Source organism: Coenobita brevimanus, chromosome 61 (genome assembly GCF_032717465.1).
Source record: "Coenobita brevimanus isolate Jiangsu-jjx chromosome 61, ASM3271746v2, whole genome shotgun sequence".
Lineage (NCBI taxonomy): Eukaryota > Metazoa > Arthropoda > Malacostraca > Decapoda > Coenobitidae > Coenobita > Coenobita brevimanus.
The window spans coordinates 37928496-37945972 of NC_137014.1; the positions used below are offsets into that span (position 1 = coordinate 37928496).

At 41.9% G+C, this 17477-nt stretch overlaps 2 protein-coding genes across 2 annotated transcripts; both read left to right on the forward strand.

Moving 5' to 3' along the window:
* Positions 1-248: 248 nt before the first annotated feature.
* On the forward strand, positions 249-8285 carry LOC145403767 (uncharacterized). Its single transcript, XM_080275445.1, has 4 exons — positions 249-448; positions 1365-1786; positions 2427-3470; positions 8260-8285. The coding sequence occupies exons 1-4, from the start codon at positions 249-251 to the stop codon at positions 8283-8285; spliced, it is 1692 nt and encodes a 563-aa protein (XP_080131571.1).
* A 57-nt stretch (positions 8286-8342) lies between these two features.
* On the forward strand, positions 8343-16874 carry mTerf3 (mitochondrial transcription termination factor 3). Its single transcript, XM_080275341.1, has 7 exons — positions 8343-9038; positions 9467-9589; positions 10312-10494; positions 11293-11416; positions 14302-14392; positions 15028-15160; positions 16716-16874. Exons 1-7 carry the CDS (start codon positions 8362-8364, stop codon positions 16858-16860), a joined length of 1476 nt encoding a protein of 491 aa, XP_080131467.1. The 5' UTR covers positions 8343-8361; the 3' UTR covers positions 16861-16874.
* Positions 16875-17477: the final 603 nt, after the last annotated feature.

The window sequence follows — 17477 nt, forward strand, 5'->3', positions numbered from 1 at the left end:
AATCCTGCCTAAGAATGGAAGAAGGAAGGGATGATGAGTTGTGACAGACAGGCCAAGAGAGGTTTTTAGAATGACCACCTTTGACGAACTCTGAGCTTGGGTATCAGCAGCAGACAGACAAACAAAATACACTGTACAGAAAGACGGAGATATAAACAGGCAAAATGAAATCACTAAGGATGAAGTATTATAAATTCTCCTAAGCAATCGTATGCACAGCTTAAAGTAAAATCCCGTTGTGTTACAGAATGGATGCTGTGCGAATATTAATAGTGCTGTGCTGGGCGGGGGCTGTCTCGTCCCAGTTACAGCTCGGCAGTCAAGGTTCCAGCCCCCCCGCACCTGTCCCTGCCCCTCTCGATGCCCCGCCCTCAGGTGCAGCTCCCCCCTTCACACCGGTTGACCCTCCCAACGCCTCGCTCCCTGCAGGCCACCCAGGACAAACCAGGTATTTATTTATTTATTTATTTATTATTTTTGTTGCGCATTTTCCCCACGACACACTGTATAGTTTTAAAGTTTGTATTTGTTGATTAACTGAAGCGAATTATGTTGTGTATTTTAACTGGTTACTGTAGTGGTTTCATAATTCCCTTAATTCAGTGTACATTCTGTAATTAATCCTCCGTAGTTAAGCCAGAGTGCTGGACTGAATAGCATTGCTTGGTTCATCCAGAGTGTTACGATGCTTTCAGTGGTCACATAAAAACGCTGTAGTTATGGACTTTGGTTATTACAATTGCCACTCATACTTTGAGTTGGAATACGATTAAGAATTAATGGATATGTTGGTGTTTCATATTGCGGTTGAGGACTTAGGGCCTGTGTTATTCTGTATTAAAAAAAAAAATGTGACACAGGACAAACCTGTGAATAACTTGAAGATCACAGGTGCTCATGAAGAAAGCATGTCGGTACGGATGTGTCACGCTACAGTAAGGGACAGAATGCTGTGTCAGTAACAAAAGGACCCTGGGGTGATGAATGTGTTAATAGGTGATGTGAGAGGGCAGGCTAATGTAGTTCAAACATCTGATGAACAGTGTGAAAGTAGATGGGTGAAGTGCTGTACTGATCTGAACGTAAAGGAGACAGCCATTGATGGGGTTAGAAGACAGCTATTGAATGCTGCCTGAGATCGTGCAGCTTGGCAAACAGCCGTCATGTGAACAAGCCTCACCCATTTAAGCAAGAAACAATTTTTTTTTTTGTTCAGTTATGTATTTAAATATATTTTGGCATAGTACCCTCTTCTGCCATATTGTTATTTGTTCCGCGTTCTCTTATTTTTCCTATATCTTTCTTCTCTCGCCTCTACACCCATTCTTCTCTCTTCTAACTCATTCCCCTCTGGTCCCCATAAGGTTCAGTCCGGGCCTCATAGACAGTGTCGACGTGTTCGGCCTCTTCACCGACAAATGCTCCCGCTGCTCCCCTGCCGACCTCACCCACGCCGCCCACTGTTGCTCCTCCGGCCACGCCCTCTGCTGCTCCCTCCTCCAGGCGCCCGTCCGTCAATTCCCAGGACACGTAACGGGTCTCATACCAGGGGGACACATACCGGGTCCCTTCCCCGCTCAGATATCCGCGCCTCTGCCAGGACATGCGGGTGTGGGCGTGGGTTTGAAAGGAGGGGCGTGTCCTGTGTTCGGCGGGGTTCACAGCGGGTTCAATCGGTTCAGCGGTGGGGCGTGCGTGTCGGAGTGCCAGGGGGACTTCCATTGCCCCGGGGTCCTTAAGTGTTGTCCCGTGGGCTGCTCCGCTGTCTGTCGTACCCCTGTGGGAGGTTAGTGCTTTTCCTTGCTTGCTTGCTTATTTTCTTTCTTGCTTGTCTGCTTACTTACTTAACTTGCTATTTACTTACTTCCTTATTTGCTTATTTACTCATTCACTTACATACTTTTTCAGTGTGTCAATCATCCACTCACATATTTACTCACTCATTACTTGAACCTTCATTTACTGACACATTTTTTACAAATTCATTCACTCTACTCATTCAGTCACTCGTTTACATACCCACTCACCCACTCTAAGTGCGCGACCACACTTGCCCCAACCATGTGATCGACAAGAATAGAAAAGACTCAGGGATGCGTCAACGTTCAGTGCCTCCGCCTGTCTTCATACCCAGTCCCTGTCCTCGCTTCCTGGGATAGGTTAGGTTAAGTTAGATTTTACTCTCTGTTTTTTTCTCATCAGCGCCTCCTCCTCTCTTCAAACACAGTTCATGCCTTTGCTTCATGAGTCAGGTTAGGTTAGGCTAGTTTGGATTAGGCAACATTCAGCTCTCTACCTCTGTTTCTCCCCCTCCAGTACATCCGCCTGTGCTCAAGCCTGGACCCTACCTTCGTTTCTTGAGTTAGGTTAGGTTAAGTTAGGTTTCAGCTCATTTTACTCTTTATCTCCTTTTTATCTCTCTTCAGTGGCCTCGCCTGTCATCAAACCCGGTTCCTGTCCTCGCTTCCTGGGTTTGCGCTCCGCCGCCTCAGCAGCCGAGACACAGGAGGAGAAGCAGAAGCGGCAGGAGCAGAAGCAGGAAGAAAAGGAGAGGCGCGAAGACCGGAAGGAACGGAGGAGAACCAAGAGGGAAGCAGTGGGGGAAAACACCGACCTGGATGAAAATGGAAACCTGGAAGAAAACGGGGACCTGGAAGAAAACGGGGACCTGGAAGAAAATGGGGTCCTGGAGGATCTTGTGAGGGTGTCTCGTTCACCAGTTCACCGAGAAGACAGGAATGACAGGAGGGAAATTAGACAGAACCGACTGGCGAGAAAGAACAGGAGAATCATTCGTTCCCCTGTTCACCGAGAAGACAGGAATGACAGGAGGGAAATTAGACAGAACAGACAGGCAAGGAAGAACAGGAGAGTTATACGTTCGCCTGTTCATCGGGAAGATAGGAATGATAGGAGGGAAATTAGACAGAACAGACAGGCCAGAAAGAACAGGAGAGTTATTCGTTCACCTGTTCATCGGGAAGATAGGAATGATAGAAGAGAAATTAGGCAGAACAGACAGGCGAGGAAGAACAGGAGAGTTATTCGTTCACCAGTTCACCAAGAGGATAGGAACGATCGTAGAGAAATCCGCCAAAACCGCCAGGCCCGCAAAAACCGTCGTGTCCTCCGATCGTCGGCCATCTCTCAGCTGGACGGCAACAGTGACGAATACCCAGACTTCCCCCAGAGATCGAGCAGGCGCGAGAGAGTAGACAAACGCGTAACCAGGCAGACGAAAGACGACATCAAAGGTGAAACCAAGCGCGTGACCAGACAGACTATAGACGAAGCCAGGAACGAGATACAAGACGAGACCAAAGACAAGAACAAACGCGTGACGAGACAGACAAAGGACGAGACCAAAGAAGGAACACCAACACAGAGATTCTTCGTCCATCCTCCCCCCTGCCATGGACAGTGTTTCACCGACTTCGATTGCCCCGCCAGCTTCAAGTGCTGCTCCCAAGGTACAGGCTGTGCCACCTGCGTCAGTCCCGTTTTCCCCTGAGAACTGTTTTTGTGTTTTGGTTTGTTTTTGCACTCCGGCTTGACTCATTTGCATTAGGGAAGCATCCAAGGAGCTTTCTTGAACTTTCTTCTCCTGTTCTTTAAACAGTATACAAGTTGGTCCATATGCTACGCCCTTGTCTCTCTGTTTACAAATTAAGTGTTACAGAGACATTTCAGTCAACATTACCAGTGTCTGTCCTGCAGCATTTCCCTCTACCCATAACCAGTTTCATATCTAGGCTCCTCAGAATGAGCCTGCCCGCTGCATACAAGATAGAACCAGGGGAGTTATCAGGGGAGTGCAATATACGAACAGCCCTGTATTAGACAGCAAATTGTACAAATTCCTTTAGAAAAATCAGCCCAAATGTTGACAGAATTTTGAAAATCCCCTCAAATATTTCTAGCTTATACTTCCTAACGCCTTCACTACGAGGAGTTGTCTTCTAAACGTAAATAGAAACAGTATTAGGGAAGGAAAAAGAAAACTAATGTTCCACCTTACGAAAGGAATAAATGTGGATTATTTCTGACCTCGTCATTACGAGAATATAATAACGTCATCGCTGTGAAGGGGTTACTGATAATAGGTGTGTCGGTATATAAAAAAAAAATCATGTAAGAAAATATTAAGGCGCAATATGCAACAAAAATCTCAAACAAAGAGACGTTACAAAGCCCTCTATGCCATTCAGAGTACAGCTCAAGGTTTCTCCGTTGTGATGGTAAAGCCTGGTGTGTGGTATAATCCGTCCACCTTAACTTGGCAGAAGTTTTTTCGTCTCTTTACAGGTTATTTCCTGTAGTTCAGTGACCGAATAGAATAAGACTACCACCCTACATCCTCTGCATAACGCTTCTTCTTGACTGACAACTTTAATATTATCCTCTTTTTAAAGCTCAGTATTCAAGATGATGATGGAAATATTTTATGCCAAGTTGAAGTGGACTGAGCTTATTTATAAATTACCCATGCAAATAGAGCACATGTCAAGCTCCCTTTTTTTTAAGTATTTATTTTTGATTACTTATATCCATGAGCACAAGAAAATAATAACACATTAACACGGCACCAAATATATTGATACATATATATACATGAGCACATATACCTGTATTTATAATAAAATTTCATAACTTCTTGCAGTTCCATTTTATACCAATGCCTCAAAGTGGTTCATGCGGTACCACTTCAGTCTGATGACGTACTCTTCATCCATTCTTCCCTCCTTCAGACGATTTCATCCAGCGTAGGAGAAACTTTTCGAAATGAAGGGATTGGATACAGCCTGACCCAACATCTGTGTATATTTTAGCCACCTTTGTTCTGAGTTTTTGTAATGCATGAATCCCGGCTGTATAAGGTTGTGGTTTGGAATAGTTACCCCTCCCGCAACGTCCATCTCAGCCCCATCCAACCATTACCAAGGGAAGGGCTGTTAATCTAAGCACGAAAAGACAAGGTGAGGTAGGTGTGAGCAACCGAGTATAGATTATAACAAGGCGTGGTGGATGGTCAGTGTTAACGCGGGGTAGCCTACATGATAACCTTTTTTTTTTTTTTTATGTGTCCGACTCTGGGCATAGGCTTCACAGCCTGCTCTCAAGGCCCAGTAGTCCTACATACTATATACCTCTCTACATGTCACCACTTCGGCGCTAACACCCACCGTCCATATTGAATACATGCTAGGGCTGTCTCATACAGGACTGGTGTATTGGTATTAGCGGGGGTATTTTTACGACATGTCGGCGGGTCATATGGTAGATCAGTAAAGTCTGATTATATGAAATTCAAATCCTTAAACTGTTCCCTGCCCCAGCGGGGATTTGAACCTGGATCCGGTAGGATTGCAGGCCACCTTTCTACCAATTGAGCCACCGCCTCCCCCTGCAGGGATATCTTGTGTTTAGTCACAGGATTGAGGATCAACGGGAAATAAGTACCGATAAGTTAAAGGTGGGTTAGATCACATGAGGCTCTTAGCTGCTATGCCCATCTCCGTAACTTTGGCCTTTGACCCTGTAGCAGGTTATATACCCATTAATCTGGGATACAAGGCCACGGCATCATTCAGGTTAAGAGTTACTTCCCCTAGCTATAACCCTAGGTAAGCCTTTTCGCGTTACCTACCAACCCACAGAGGATGGAGCTGAGCTGCGCCAGTTGCTTTCACATGGCATTTGAACCCTGGAGCTGTCGGACGGACAGCTTCATATCTGGCAGTGCCAACCAGTTAATTGGAAGTTGCGCCAGTGAGTGGTTATGACAGTATCAGCCCATAGTTACACCTAAGGAACTTGAGACAAAACAGCAAAATATGGAGGTAAAATTACACATTCATGTAAGTTCCCAAGCCCGCCAGGGTAGGCCATATATTATGGGATTGTCCTTGTTTACTACTGGCTGATGTTGCTTCTATGCTTAGTTAGAGGAGAGTTATCCTCCTTGACAGGCCCGTAGCCAGACTTCTGGAAGGGAAGGGGGGTCGTTTCTGCTGAATCTGGACTTGTATTGCAGCCGGCTGGTCAAAGGTCTGCTGCATGCCTGGTATGGGGGGATTGGATGGTCGTATAAGCGACGCTGAGAAGTGACACAATATTTCTGAACAACGGGGAGTGACTTTTTGTACTCATATAAAAAAAAAAAAAAAAAAAAAAAAAAACAGTGAGACAGTGAACCTTTAGGCAGGTGTGGGAGTGGTCCGACCCACTCGATCCCCCCATCCCTGGCTATGGGCCTGCTTGTGCCCTCCCAACGAATCCCAAGGGAGTCGGTTGTGTCAGCCCTGACAGGGAGAGCATGCTTGAGTCAGAAAATCTTATCATAATCGAGCATGCAGATTTGCCCAGTTGCCGTGGGAAAAGAGTGAGCTAACTATTTCAGCAGCAAGTCTTTTGTTGTAGTACTCTGGCTGAAATTTACGAAGGCATTAAAAAGCTTCCATGGGTTGAATGGGTTTGAAACAATCTCAGGAAGAGTGTCAAGTAGGAGAGTACTGCATTTACTGTAGACTGGAGGGAAAACGAACTTGGTAGTTAAAAGTGAGTTTGGTCAGGGACGTATATTGTAGGAGGTGGGTGAATAAGAAGAAATGCTCATGGGGAGAGGCGACATGCCACGTTTTATGTAGTGACTCTGTAGTCCTTGTGGGAGGGTAGGACTGTCACTACAGGGATATGAGACGAACTGAAAGTAATATGGCTGCTGTACTTGACAGGACAGGAAGCTAACGTGACCTGTGTCGTTAGCAAACTAATGCCCTCCCTAACCCTTCCTCCCAGTGAAATGTCCAGTGTACAGCCACACTCCACCGCAGGTTGTTCTGTGGAACCTAAAGGCTCACAACAAGCGCAAATACCATACGTAGCCCAAAAAATATTTCCATAACATTATCTACGGCTATATAAAAAAAAAAAAAAAAAAAAAAATCAAGTTTTACAGCTAACTGCTATCAGTTACCCGTAACACGGGTTTTCTATAACTGAAAGCTCCCCGTTGCTAGGAAACGCTTTTTCTTGAAATTTCCTCCATCGTTCTCCTCTCTTCTTCCTCATTCCTTAAAAATAATAATTATAATAATAATCCTTTGTCTCACTCCTCGCACACGCTGCGGAGTGGGAGGCGGAGGGAAAATACTTGGCGAGGGTCTTTCACACCTTTTTCGTGGTAAAGTTAATTTTGTGTACTGTTATAGTTGGTGTGGAAAGTACCAAAATTCTCTCCGAATTAGTGCAGTATTCGCTCCTACTCCAAAGCCATTAAGTGCTATGCAAAGTATGGGTTTGGTATTTCAGTATATATGAGTAGATTTGGTAACTTGTTCTGAATCGTCGTCTTCTTCAAAACAGACCAATGTAAACAAATCTCGTCAAGACGGACGGGGACTCAGGATCTGAGGCAGAGTTTATTACCACGATACGTACACTGCATACAGCTCTCAAGGTTTGTCCCACATAAGAAAGCAAAGGAGATAATCAGGACCTGACAAATTACCATACCAGTATGACAGTTGCCGTTTAGTTGAGTATGGGCCCGAAGTTACAACCAACATCGTCGACAAGTTTTAATTCTGGATCCTTATAAGCTTGCCAGGCATTTTTTGCAGATATTTCGTTTATGGTATCACCATTTTGTATGAATCTGTTGTACACTGATTTTTTAAAGTTATTGTTTGTAAAAGAACTGCCCTTGTCCTTATTTTTTTTTTTTTTTTTCAATGGTGTGTGCAGTTACATTGTTATGTGGCAGGGTTAAGTTTCATTGGTAAAATTTGAATGGATTTTTTTTTTTTTTTTTGTCAGGTAAATTGGCATTGAGGGAGTTACCGTAATCTAAAAGCTGTGGTTTTTAAAGATATCATGACATAATGGTAGATTGTGACAGCCATTATCCACTCACATGATGTAATGCTGCCTACTTCCTGCACCTTTATCATTCTTTTTCTGTGTCTTCCTAGTTCTCCCATCTTTCCTGTCATTTCTTTCCTTTTCACATTGCTTTACAGTGAGTGACAAGTTCAATGATTCCCTGTAAGGCAGGAAACCACTTACAATGCTAGTTGGTATATAACCAACCCATATACTGTATGTCAGCAAGTTGGTTGGTGGAGGGTTAGTGCCCCTCTTTGTAAAACAACTCATTGTCAAACGGCCAGCCCGTACTGGATTAGGGCATCTGGCAATTGGTAGAAGATGTGAATTTGGCACTGGTAAATTCTGATCATGTGCCTTATCTCTTTTCAGATGCCTTACATCTTGAACTGTGTTAGGAGCAAACTTTATGGTGTGAGAATTTTGAGGATTAATGTATGGACTTCAAATTTACCCAGAAAAGTATCTTGTTTGATGTTTCCAAAAGAAACAGACAATAAGGTGTTGAACTGTGAGAGTACTTTAATGCTAAAAAATCAATGTGCCTTTTTAAATAACTCCAGTAGCATCTTGTGTAGATATTATAGTGATGAAGTTAAAAGCGGTATATTTGACTTGCCCAGAACTTGTGTTGATAAAGGAATAAGGCAGGCTAGGGAACGCAAAGAATCCCATGTATTTGCAAGTAATCATGGGGAAAATATTGATAATAAGATGTCCAGAGTGAGGTACAGTGACAGCAAAAATGATCAAAGACACAGAGAAGTCACTGAAAATAAAACTGTAGAATATATCAACAGAGAAACCTGTCATTCACAAACTTCCATGAAATCTCAAAGTGATAGTAATGCAAATCAGGCACTCACAAAAAATCCTGATGAAAATATAGATCCCCAAGTGCATACAGAGAATCAGACACACCCAAACCTCACAGACTACTCCATAGAAAATGAGAGTGTCACAGTGGTTGCTCAGGACCCTTCAAATGAGCTTCCCTTGAGTGAACTGGAAGGCGACTGGTCAAGGGAGATGTCCTGGGTAGCCAGCCAGGAGACTCGAGATGTTTTGTTACCTCCAATAGATGCAGCTGAAATTGACGTTTTTGCTCCAGAACTGAGGCCAAGCTTCAACTTTGCTGCTTACATCAACAAGTAGGAAATTACATTTTTTGCTGTGTGCAAGTTATTTCTTATATTAGCATACTTCTTTCCTGGTGATTTTCATTTCTAAAGTACTGTACATAGATTCTGGTCTTGTCCCATAATTTTTTTTTTCCCTCTCTTTTTCTCTAAAGTTTTCATAGTGTACAGCAGTGCCACATATTGCATTTAACAACTTAATTTTTTATATATGATATGACCATTCTGGAACATTGTTTTAGATTCAAGTTCTCCTTTATGTAGTGGCCTACCAGCATTATATGTAAGTTAAATTGTATGGTATGATAATAAGCTGCTGTGTAATTCATGCTAGATTACCACCTTGCAAGCACTTCAAACAATTTCATGAAATAAAGGTATCACTGTGAGTAATGATTGGCTACTGTACTGTGTTATTATTCACCTCTCCTTTTTCTCAGGTCCCCCACACTGCAGCAGATGGTAAAGCTTGGCGTTGATCTCAGCCAGTGGGAGAAGAGGAGAGAAGTCGGGAACTTTATCCTGAGGCTAGACTTTGAGGCAGACATGAAACATTACATCACGTGAGTGAGGGTTTGGCAAGAGTAGTCATTATGTGAGTGAAAGTAACCATTGCATAGACATTATGTGAGTAACTCTAGAGTTGGCATTACATGAGTGAGAGCAACTCAGAAGTAGACATTATGTGAGAGTGACCTAGAAGTAACATTCATGTGAGAATAACCCAAATGAAGCCATTCTGTGAGTGATGGTCATTTAAGAGTACCCTAGACATTATATGCGTATGAGTGCTAGAAAATAGTACGGTATCCAGTGTCTTTGTTTCCCATTTCATTTTTTTTTTGGAAGTAAGGGTAGGATGATGGTAATGTGTTTGTAAATAATCTGTAGCTTTATGTGAAAGTTAGAATTTTTATTCAGTGGGCTACATGCTGAACTGAAGCTGTGAAGCTTGGAAAGGGAAAGCAAACCCCAAGTTTTAACAATCGTATCTGAACCTCATGACAAATAAAATACTGTATCTGGACTCTAAATTGTTGATGGCTGCATGCTATAATTTGGGATGCAGGCTAAATGCATCTAATAACCTAAGATGTTTAGTAAATGATAACAAAAGAATGGGCCTTGTCTTTCCTTCCACAGCCTCACCTCAAAGAGTACAGCCATTACCGGTACATTAAATACTGGTAAGGGGCTCACCTTCCCTCTCACAGTTTCACTTTAAAGTATACTGTACGGCCATTAATTTACAGTAGCACATTAGAACAGCACAATTGCTTTCCAGGTTTCTGCATGATATCGGAGTACCTGCAGAAGGCCTTGGCCGCTGGCTGACTGTGAACCCATTTATATTCCGGGAGCAGTTGGAGGATCTAGAGGCTCGAGTCAATTACCTGGAGGTCATGGGATTCACACCTGCCCAGATCACACGGATTGTCACTCAGAACCCTTACTGGCTGCTGTTCAGGTTATTTTATGGCTTTTAGTTATGAAAGTTTAGGACTGCAGGTATGTTGTATATGCTTCATAGTGTTGTTCACAAGTCATGGGCTTTATACCTGTCCAGATCACATGGACTGTCACTGATAATTTTTATTGGCTCATGTTTAACTTAAAATAGTTTTCATTGTGAGAACAAAGAACAGCCATTTTGTTTTTTATTTGTGACGCTTTCTATGGCATTGCTAGTTCTTCTGATTAAAACTTATTTTATTGAACAAGGTAGTTTTAAATTCATGGTTGATAAGATGACCATTAGACAGAAAAGCTGCTGAATGGGCTTGTTAAGCTGAATTACTTCTGTCCATTGAATTCACATTTAGTTGATCCGAAGTAATTACATCATCATCACCGTGCTACGGTATATTTTCATCATAAGAGCTGTCTGCAACATTGGGCAGGTTTCATCCTTCATAATCCCTCCCTGTTGACCTTGTTACATGCTTTTATTCAGATCCATATATGATATAAATATCTTAGTCATTTTCCCTTGCATTTTCCTCTGTCTTCCCTGTACCCAGTGTTACCAACATCACTAGGTGAGAGCAGTGCATGCTTTTTTCTTCTTCTTCTTCTTTTTAATGTTTTTCTTGCTGAAGATATTCAAGGAGAAATTGATTCTTAAATTGTTTATAGGTATTCATGTCTTCAACATGCATAGTGAGTAGCATATTTCTGATTCCTTTTTACTGGCCATTCCTTTGAATTTGAAGACCCATCCTTGAGCAAAATATTTTTAATTAATATTTATCCCTTTATGATACAGTACAGTGAAGATAGACCACCGGCTGGGGTTCTTTCAACACACTTTTGAGCTGACTGGGAATGAGGTGCGAGCACTTGCCACCAAACAGCCTCGTCTCATCACAGTCAGGTTCAGCAATATCAAGGTAATCAGTCAGTCTTTTCAGATGACACCATGTTCCTTCTTAGAGTCCCCATATTGAGGCTGACCGTGGTACAGCTATGTTTTCCATAGACTCGGAGCTAAACCAAGTACCAAGACCAGCTAATTTCTTCCAAACAGTTGCCGGAAACTGCTGAGATATCAAAGTTACATCCAAATTATATATCTCATAAGCCTCCAGATTGTAGCAGGGTGGAGTAAAGTGTCAACTGTACATAAATCTTTATGCCAACTTAGGAAAAACTTATGCTACTGAAGGGATTAATGATGAATGTACTCAGGCTTTTTAAATGGAAAAGTCTTCTAAGATGTATATGATTGTCTGAAAGTTGCCAGAACTATATAATTCAAGTGAAGGGATCAACAAGAAAGAATTGTCTGGCTAAATTATTAATAATTTGGGACTGGGAAGTGGACTGTATGAGTGGGATGTGTTGTGTTCAGATAGGTAAATTCAGGTACTGGCAAAAACGTTGCTGCGAATGAACCATATTTTATTTGTGTAGTGTATTCACATCCATTTATGTAATCATATGATGTAAATAAGGCTAATTTAGCAAAAATTAGCATAAGGAGGTGAGATTGCTGATTAATCAAGGTGTGCAGGTTATTCATACTTAAGGATCTCCCTTAATGCCATGATAAGTGAGCATGTGCAGTATGAATAATGTCTGTCACCAGACATTGCATCATGCAAGGGGTGGCCTCTACAAAAGGATCCCTAGGCATATGTGTCTGTACTCAGCAACAACCTATCCTTCCTTATGTCTAGCAATCTCATGTACTGATGGTTTCTAGATAGAATCCCCCCTGTCTACCTGTTGGTGCTGTTCCCTCCACTCACAGGTCATTTTACTCAAGTATCTTTCTTCATTTTCTTCATGTTCTGAATACCTCAGTTTCTCCCCCATGCATTACATTGCTAATGCCATCAATTCCCATCTGATCTCTCAGTTGTTCATTTTCATATCTGACTTTTTAAAGTTTGTCAGTTAAGGAGGCACCACACGCCCATCTAGCCATCCTCATTTCTGTGTAATCATATTTAAGCTCATTCTCCCTTGGAATAATACCCATAATGAAATCATAATTCACATATGGTACATTAGCCAGCACTGAGGGGTTTTCATATCTGTAATTTGGCTCCCCTTTTTAATGTGACAGCATTCGAATTGACACTCGATTCTTGTAGTAGGAGTTAAAGATGAATACAGGGAGTTGATCTTAATTTATTATCTTCAGAGAAAATCTAAGCTGAGCAAGGTATGTCTTACAGAGACTTAATATACTAAGTAAGTCTAGTTGGACCCCCTCGTCTTGTTCACTCTCTCCACTACCTGTCGGTTCTATAGCTAGCCTCCTTCTGAGCTCTGCTTCCTAAATTCTGGTGTAGCAGGGGTGGTGTCACGTGTGTTACGCTGTTGTTGGAATGTTCTAGAAACCTGTGTGTGAGTATGTGTGTATGTGTGTGTATGATCAATAGGCATTGTTCGTATGCTATCTCGCTGACACACTACCTATATCATCCCGTGACTTGCTGCTTCCAGTGTATTGTCGACATTTCCTCAGTTACACTTGCAAGCTCATTTCCCGTTCCCAGGCTTGCCTGGTGCTCTGTCTATCTATTTATCTATCTATCTATCATGTTTTCTATAATTAATTGTATTTATAATATGGAGTCCTAACACAGTATATGTGAAGCTACAGACCGTGGTGAAATTTTTTTTGGTCCATCTGATGGAGCCAGGATTCCGTGGGCTTGAATGATGAGTGAATGGAAGTGTGGCCCATTGAACTGGGCATACTTGGGCTGTCTGGATGTTGTTATTCCTCACCCTGCCCTAAGGTGGGAAAAGAGGTCAGGATGATGATGATGCTGGTGATGAATTCGTTTCGTTTTGTTTCATTTCGTTTTTGAAGGCTCCAACATGCTTGCATGCATTGGCCTTGGTCACCTAATGGCAGCTCTCCACGCTGCACAATCTATGGCAGCCCCCCTGTTCAGTCCCTTAACCCTGAGGTCATACTTAATGACTTCGTCCCACATCTTTCTCGGTCTACCCCCTCGCAACCCCACCCCCAGTATTAACACTTCTCACCTTCTGCACCCAATTTTCATCCCGCATCCTCTCCTCATGCCCAAACCATCTCAATCTACCTCTCCTCATCACAACACCAATACACTCCAGTCCCATCCTACCTCTCAACTCCTCCATCGTAAACTCAGCTCCCCCAGGCCTTGCATGCAGGGACACATTGCACATCCACCTAATCATTGTCATTTCTGCACGTTTGAGCCTGCGAATATCCTCTTCCTTTACTGCCCATGTCTCGCTACCATAAAGCATCACACTCCTAATACATGCCGTATACAAAGACCCCTTAGCACATAGGGAGAGTCCTCTCAATGTCAAGAGAGGCAACAGCTCCCTGAACTTCTTCCAACCACTTCTCACCCTAGCCACAGAGCTAGCTGCAGCCCCACCTCCAGCACATAACTTGTCTCCCGCATTACAAAACTCTTCCAGACACTCAAGAGACTCACCAACAAGTTCAATGCTTTCACGCCTGACAATCTCCACCTGCTTTCCCTGACACACCGCCCACATAAAATCGGCATTATCTTGCAGTCTACCTCTAATACCACTACATCTCTTGTGTACTCATTTATCACAAACACTCCACAAGATGGAATTACTTCCCACGCCCTTTTGGCAAACTGCACATGGCCACTCTCCCTCTTCTTTGACTGTACTGCCACCAACCCTAGATATCATCACTTTTGTTTTATCTGCATTTACCCTTAAGCCCTTGTGCTTACGTACTCTTGAAGCTGTAGTCATACTAACACATATCTTCCTGTTGCAGCAAACATGCTTCTCAGTACTGGAAGAAATGGGATTTACCAAGAGTGAGATGAAGAGCCTACTCTTGTCAAAACCAAGACTGTGGCTGGCAAGTAAGTTCAGTGTACCGTTAAATATCTTCCTCTTTGAAACATTGACCATTATGCTTTGCTGGAGAGACAGTAAAAGGTTATGTACTAATGTTTTTTAAGTTCAGCTGAAAATATGTTAAGGTTATTGTATTTTTAATGTGTTTTATGATTGTCATATATGTTCATAATGAGTAGGTTATCCCACAATTCATATGCTCATGATTAAAGGACCAGTAAAGGATTAGATAATGAATGGAATGTGTCATCATACATTTTTACTGAATTTATCGGGATTGAGTTGTCTTTGTTTTTAACCAAAAAAATCTTAAATGAAGCCTCATCATTTGCGTTAATTAGTTGACTTTTGTAGCATTGCCGTGGGTGTGTAAAGCTGGTTTTGGGAGTAAAGTAGAATATTGTGGGAGTATTTGAGGGCTTTGATCAGGAAGCTGGGATTGAAACAGCCATAGTACAGAAAGCATTATTTCACCATGGTCCCAAAATTACCTGTAAAAGGTTAGTTGGATGTATTGTTTTAACATGCAGCAGCTAAGATTCCCATATGTTTGTTATCCAGATGATCTCAGAAGCATTTGTAGATAGAAAGTATATATGTTGTTATTATACAGATTATAATTAGCCATTTTTGTCCACAGATGGAGTGTCTTTGATGAGGAGGTTTGACTTTGCACACAATGTAATGGGTCTCAGTCATGATCAGTTGTTGCAGTTCCCTCATGTCCTTACATCACGGGAGTTTAGGCTGAAGCAGCGACATTCCTATCTCAAGTATGCTTTTAAGTATGGGATGCTGCTTTCAGCTTAATGAAATCATATAGTAGTACTGTAGATAAAAGTTAACACTAACATATCCTAGTTCTCCTTTAGAAGATGATTAATGCTTTGGCACATCATATTTTGTATCTGCCAGTATATATGAGAATTTTATGTGGCCAGAAAGTTGAGTGGTTGAATGAGAGAAAGTGTTTAAGATGAGAGCAGAGTGAATGAATGACGAGAAGTCTAGAAAATGAAACCTGATTGGAGATGGATGTGACTGAAATCACAAAGAGAAATACAGTATTTTTAGATGAACTGGCTATACAGATGTTTTAGAGTACAATGACTGGGAGAAGAGGATACAGGCTAAGAACCAGGTGGAAGGACAAGTTATGGCTTAGAGGCATAGAGGAGATAAGCCAAGAATCAGACTAGGGGACAATGTATGACTGAGAGATGAGAGAAGAGGAGATAGAACAAGAACCAGACGACAGGACAAAGTGAAGGAACATTGATGGGCAGTGATGTGCCTTGAGAAAAAGGTTATTGCTGAATGAAGACAGAAATCCCTGAAGCTTTTGCCAGACCTGCCCTTTGGTATGAGACGGTAAAAAAAGAAGAGAAACATATACAAAGTGTGTTGAAAAGAAAAGAAAACTTTTTAAATAGCGTGCCAACTAACCAGCATAGCATGATCGTGATGGGAGCACTGAGTAGTGGCAACTTTGAGTTTTAGTCTAACACTTGCCATGTCACTTAATCATCAAGGTAGACCTACACGTGCATGAGTGAATGTGTGTTTAATGCACTTGACAATCTGTTACAAGCTGAGCAGTGAAGGATCTTGAAGAGCCATGTGTTTGTGTGAAATGCGGGAAAAACTTACTTTCTGAAAAATGTCATAATAGGTGATGAAACATGGGTATATGGTTATGATGTTGAAACAGAAAGGCAGTTGTTGCAGTGGGTTGGAACATCATCACTGTGACCAAAAACAGCACATCAGAGTCACTCATATGTGAAGGTGATGTTGATCATCTTTTTTTTATTGGAAGGCAGAAGATTTGACAACTTAGAAGAAATCCAGAAAAAAATGCAGGAGTCTCTGGACAAGGTGACAAAAGATGACTTTAGGAAGTATTTCCAGAAATGGGAAAAGCACTGGGACAAGTTTGTAGCATGCATCTGAAGGAGAGTACTTACTTTGAAGGGAACAAAAATGTGTTTGCTGCAAGTTTTGTAATGAATTTTTTTTCACAATTTTGGGAATTTCGGGGCCCCCCCTCCTCATAGCCAATGGAATGGAGCAGTCTTGAAAACCTAAAGGATACGTGAATGAATATGTGACCTGTTTCACTTGGAACTCTGGTGATAGCTTTCCTACTGTTGAATCCTGCCTTGTCTTTGAAATAATGGGAAAGTTTAGATTGCAATTATTATGTTTATAATCGTGTATTCCAGTAATTAGGCAACTCTTAAGGAACCCCTGTGCTCTTGATGGGATGATAAAATATTGGACAATAGATGTATGGAGTATTTTCAGGATATATATTTTCATTGGCAGGTCCATTGGCCGAGCACAGTACAATCCGAAGCTTCCTGGGTATGTTTCTCCAAAGCAGCTGGTGGCAGGTGACGATGTCTTCTTCTGCACAGTAGTGGCCAAGACATCCGTGCAGGACTTCAATGACTTCCTTAAAACAATTTGAACTTTGATTTTCCCCCCAAGACTCTTGGTGCTTATAAAGTGAACCAGAGATCCTTGGTATTCTTTGTAGTATCAGTTTCATTGATATTGTTTTTATTTTATTTTATTTATTTTTTAGCAGGTTTCCTTAATCCAGATTTCTTAGTCTTATTTCAGTCATATCATTATAATAATAATGGTTACTTGTAAGTCATCATTGTGTACTTCACTGTAAATAATAAAATGGTAATAACTGCAAGTATTATTTATATTTTAAGTTAGTTGATAATAAAGTAGAAGGATAGGGTAGGAGCCAGTGTAAGAATCAGCTGGGCTCAGGACCAGGTACCCAGGATAAAAAAGTGACTGCCACTGGGAAGGGTCATGTTTTGAATATGCATATAATAACAGTTCTTGCAAGGGATAAGGTGGGATACGTTATGAATCAGCAATATATGACATCCATATAAAAGTTGGGTTGCCAGTGTGTTTTAACATCATTCAGCATCATGTAGTGTCTATCATCTTTGATATCATTGCTTTACAAGGAATGGGTACCAGTATATACTGTGTGTGTGTGTGTGTGTGTGTGTGTGTGTGTGTGTGTGTGTGTGTGTGTGTGTGTGTGTGTGTCCTCTA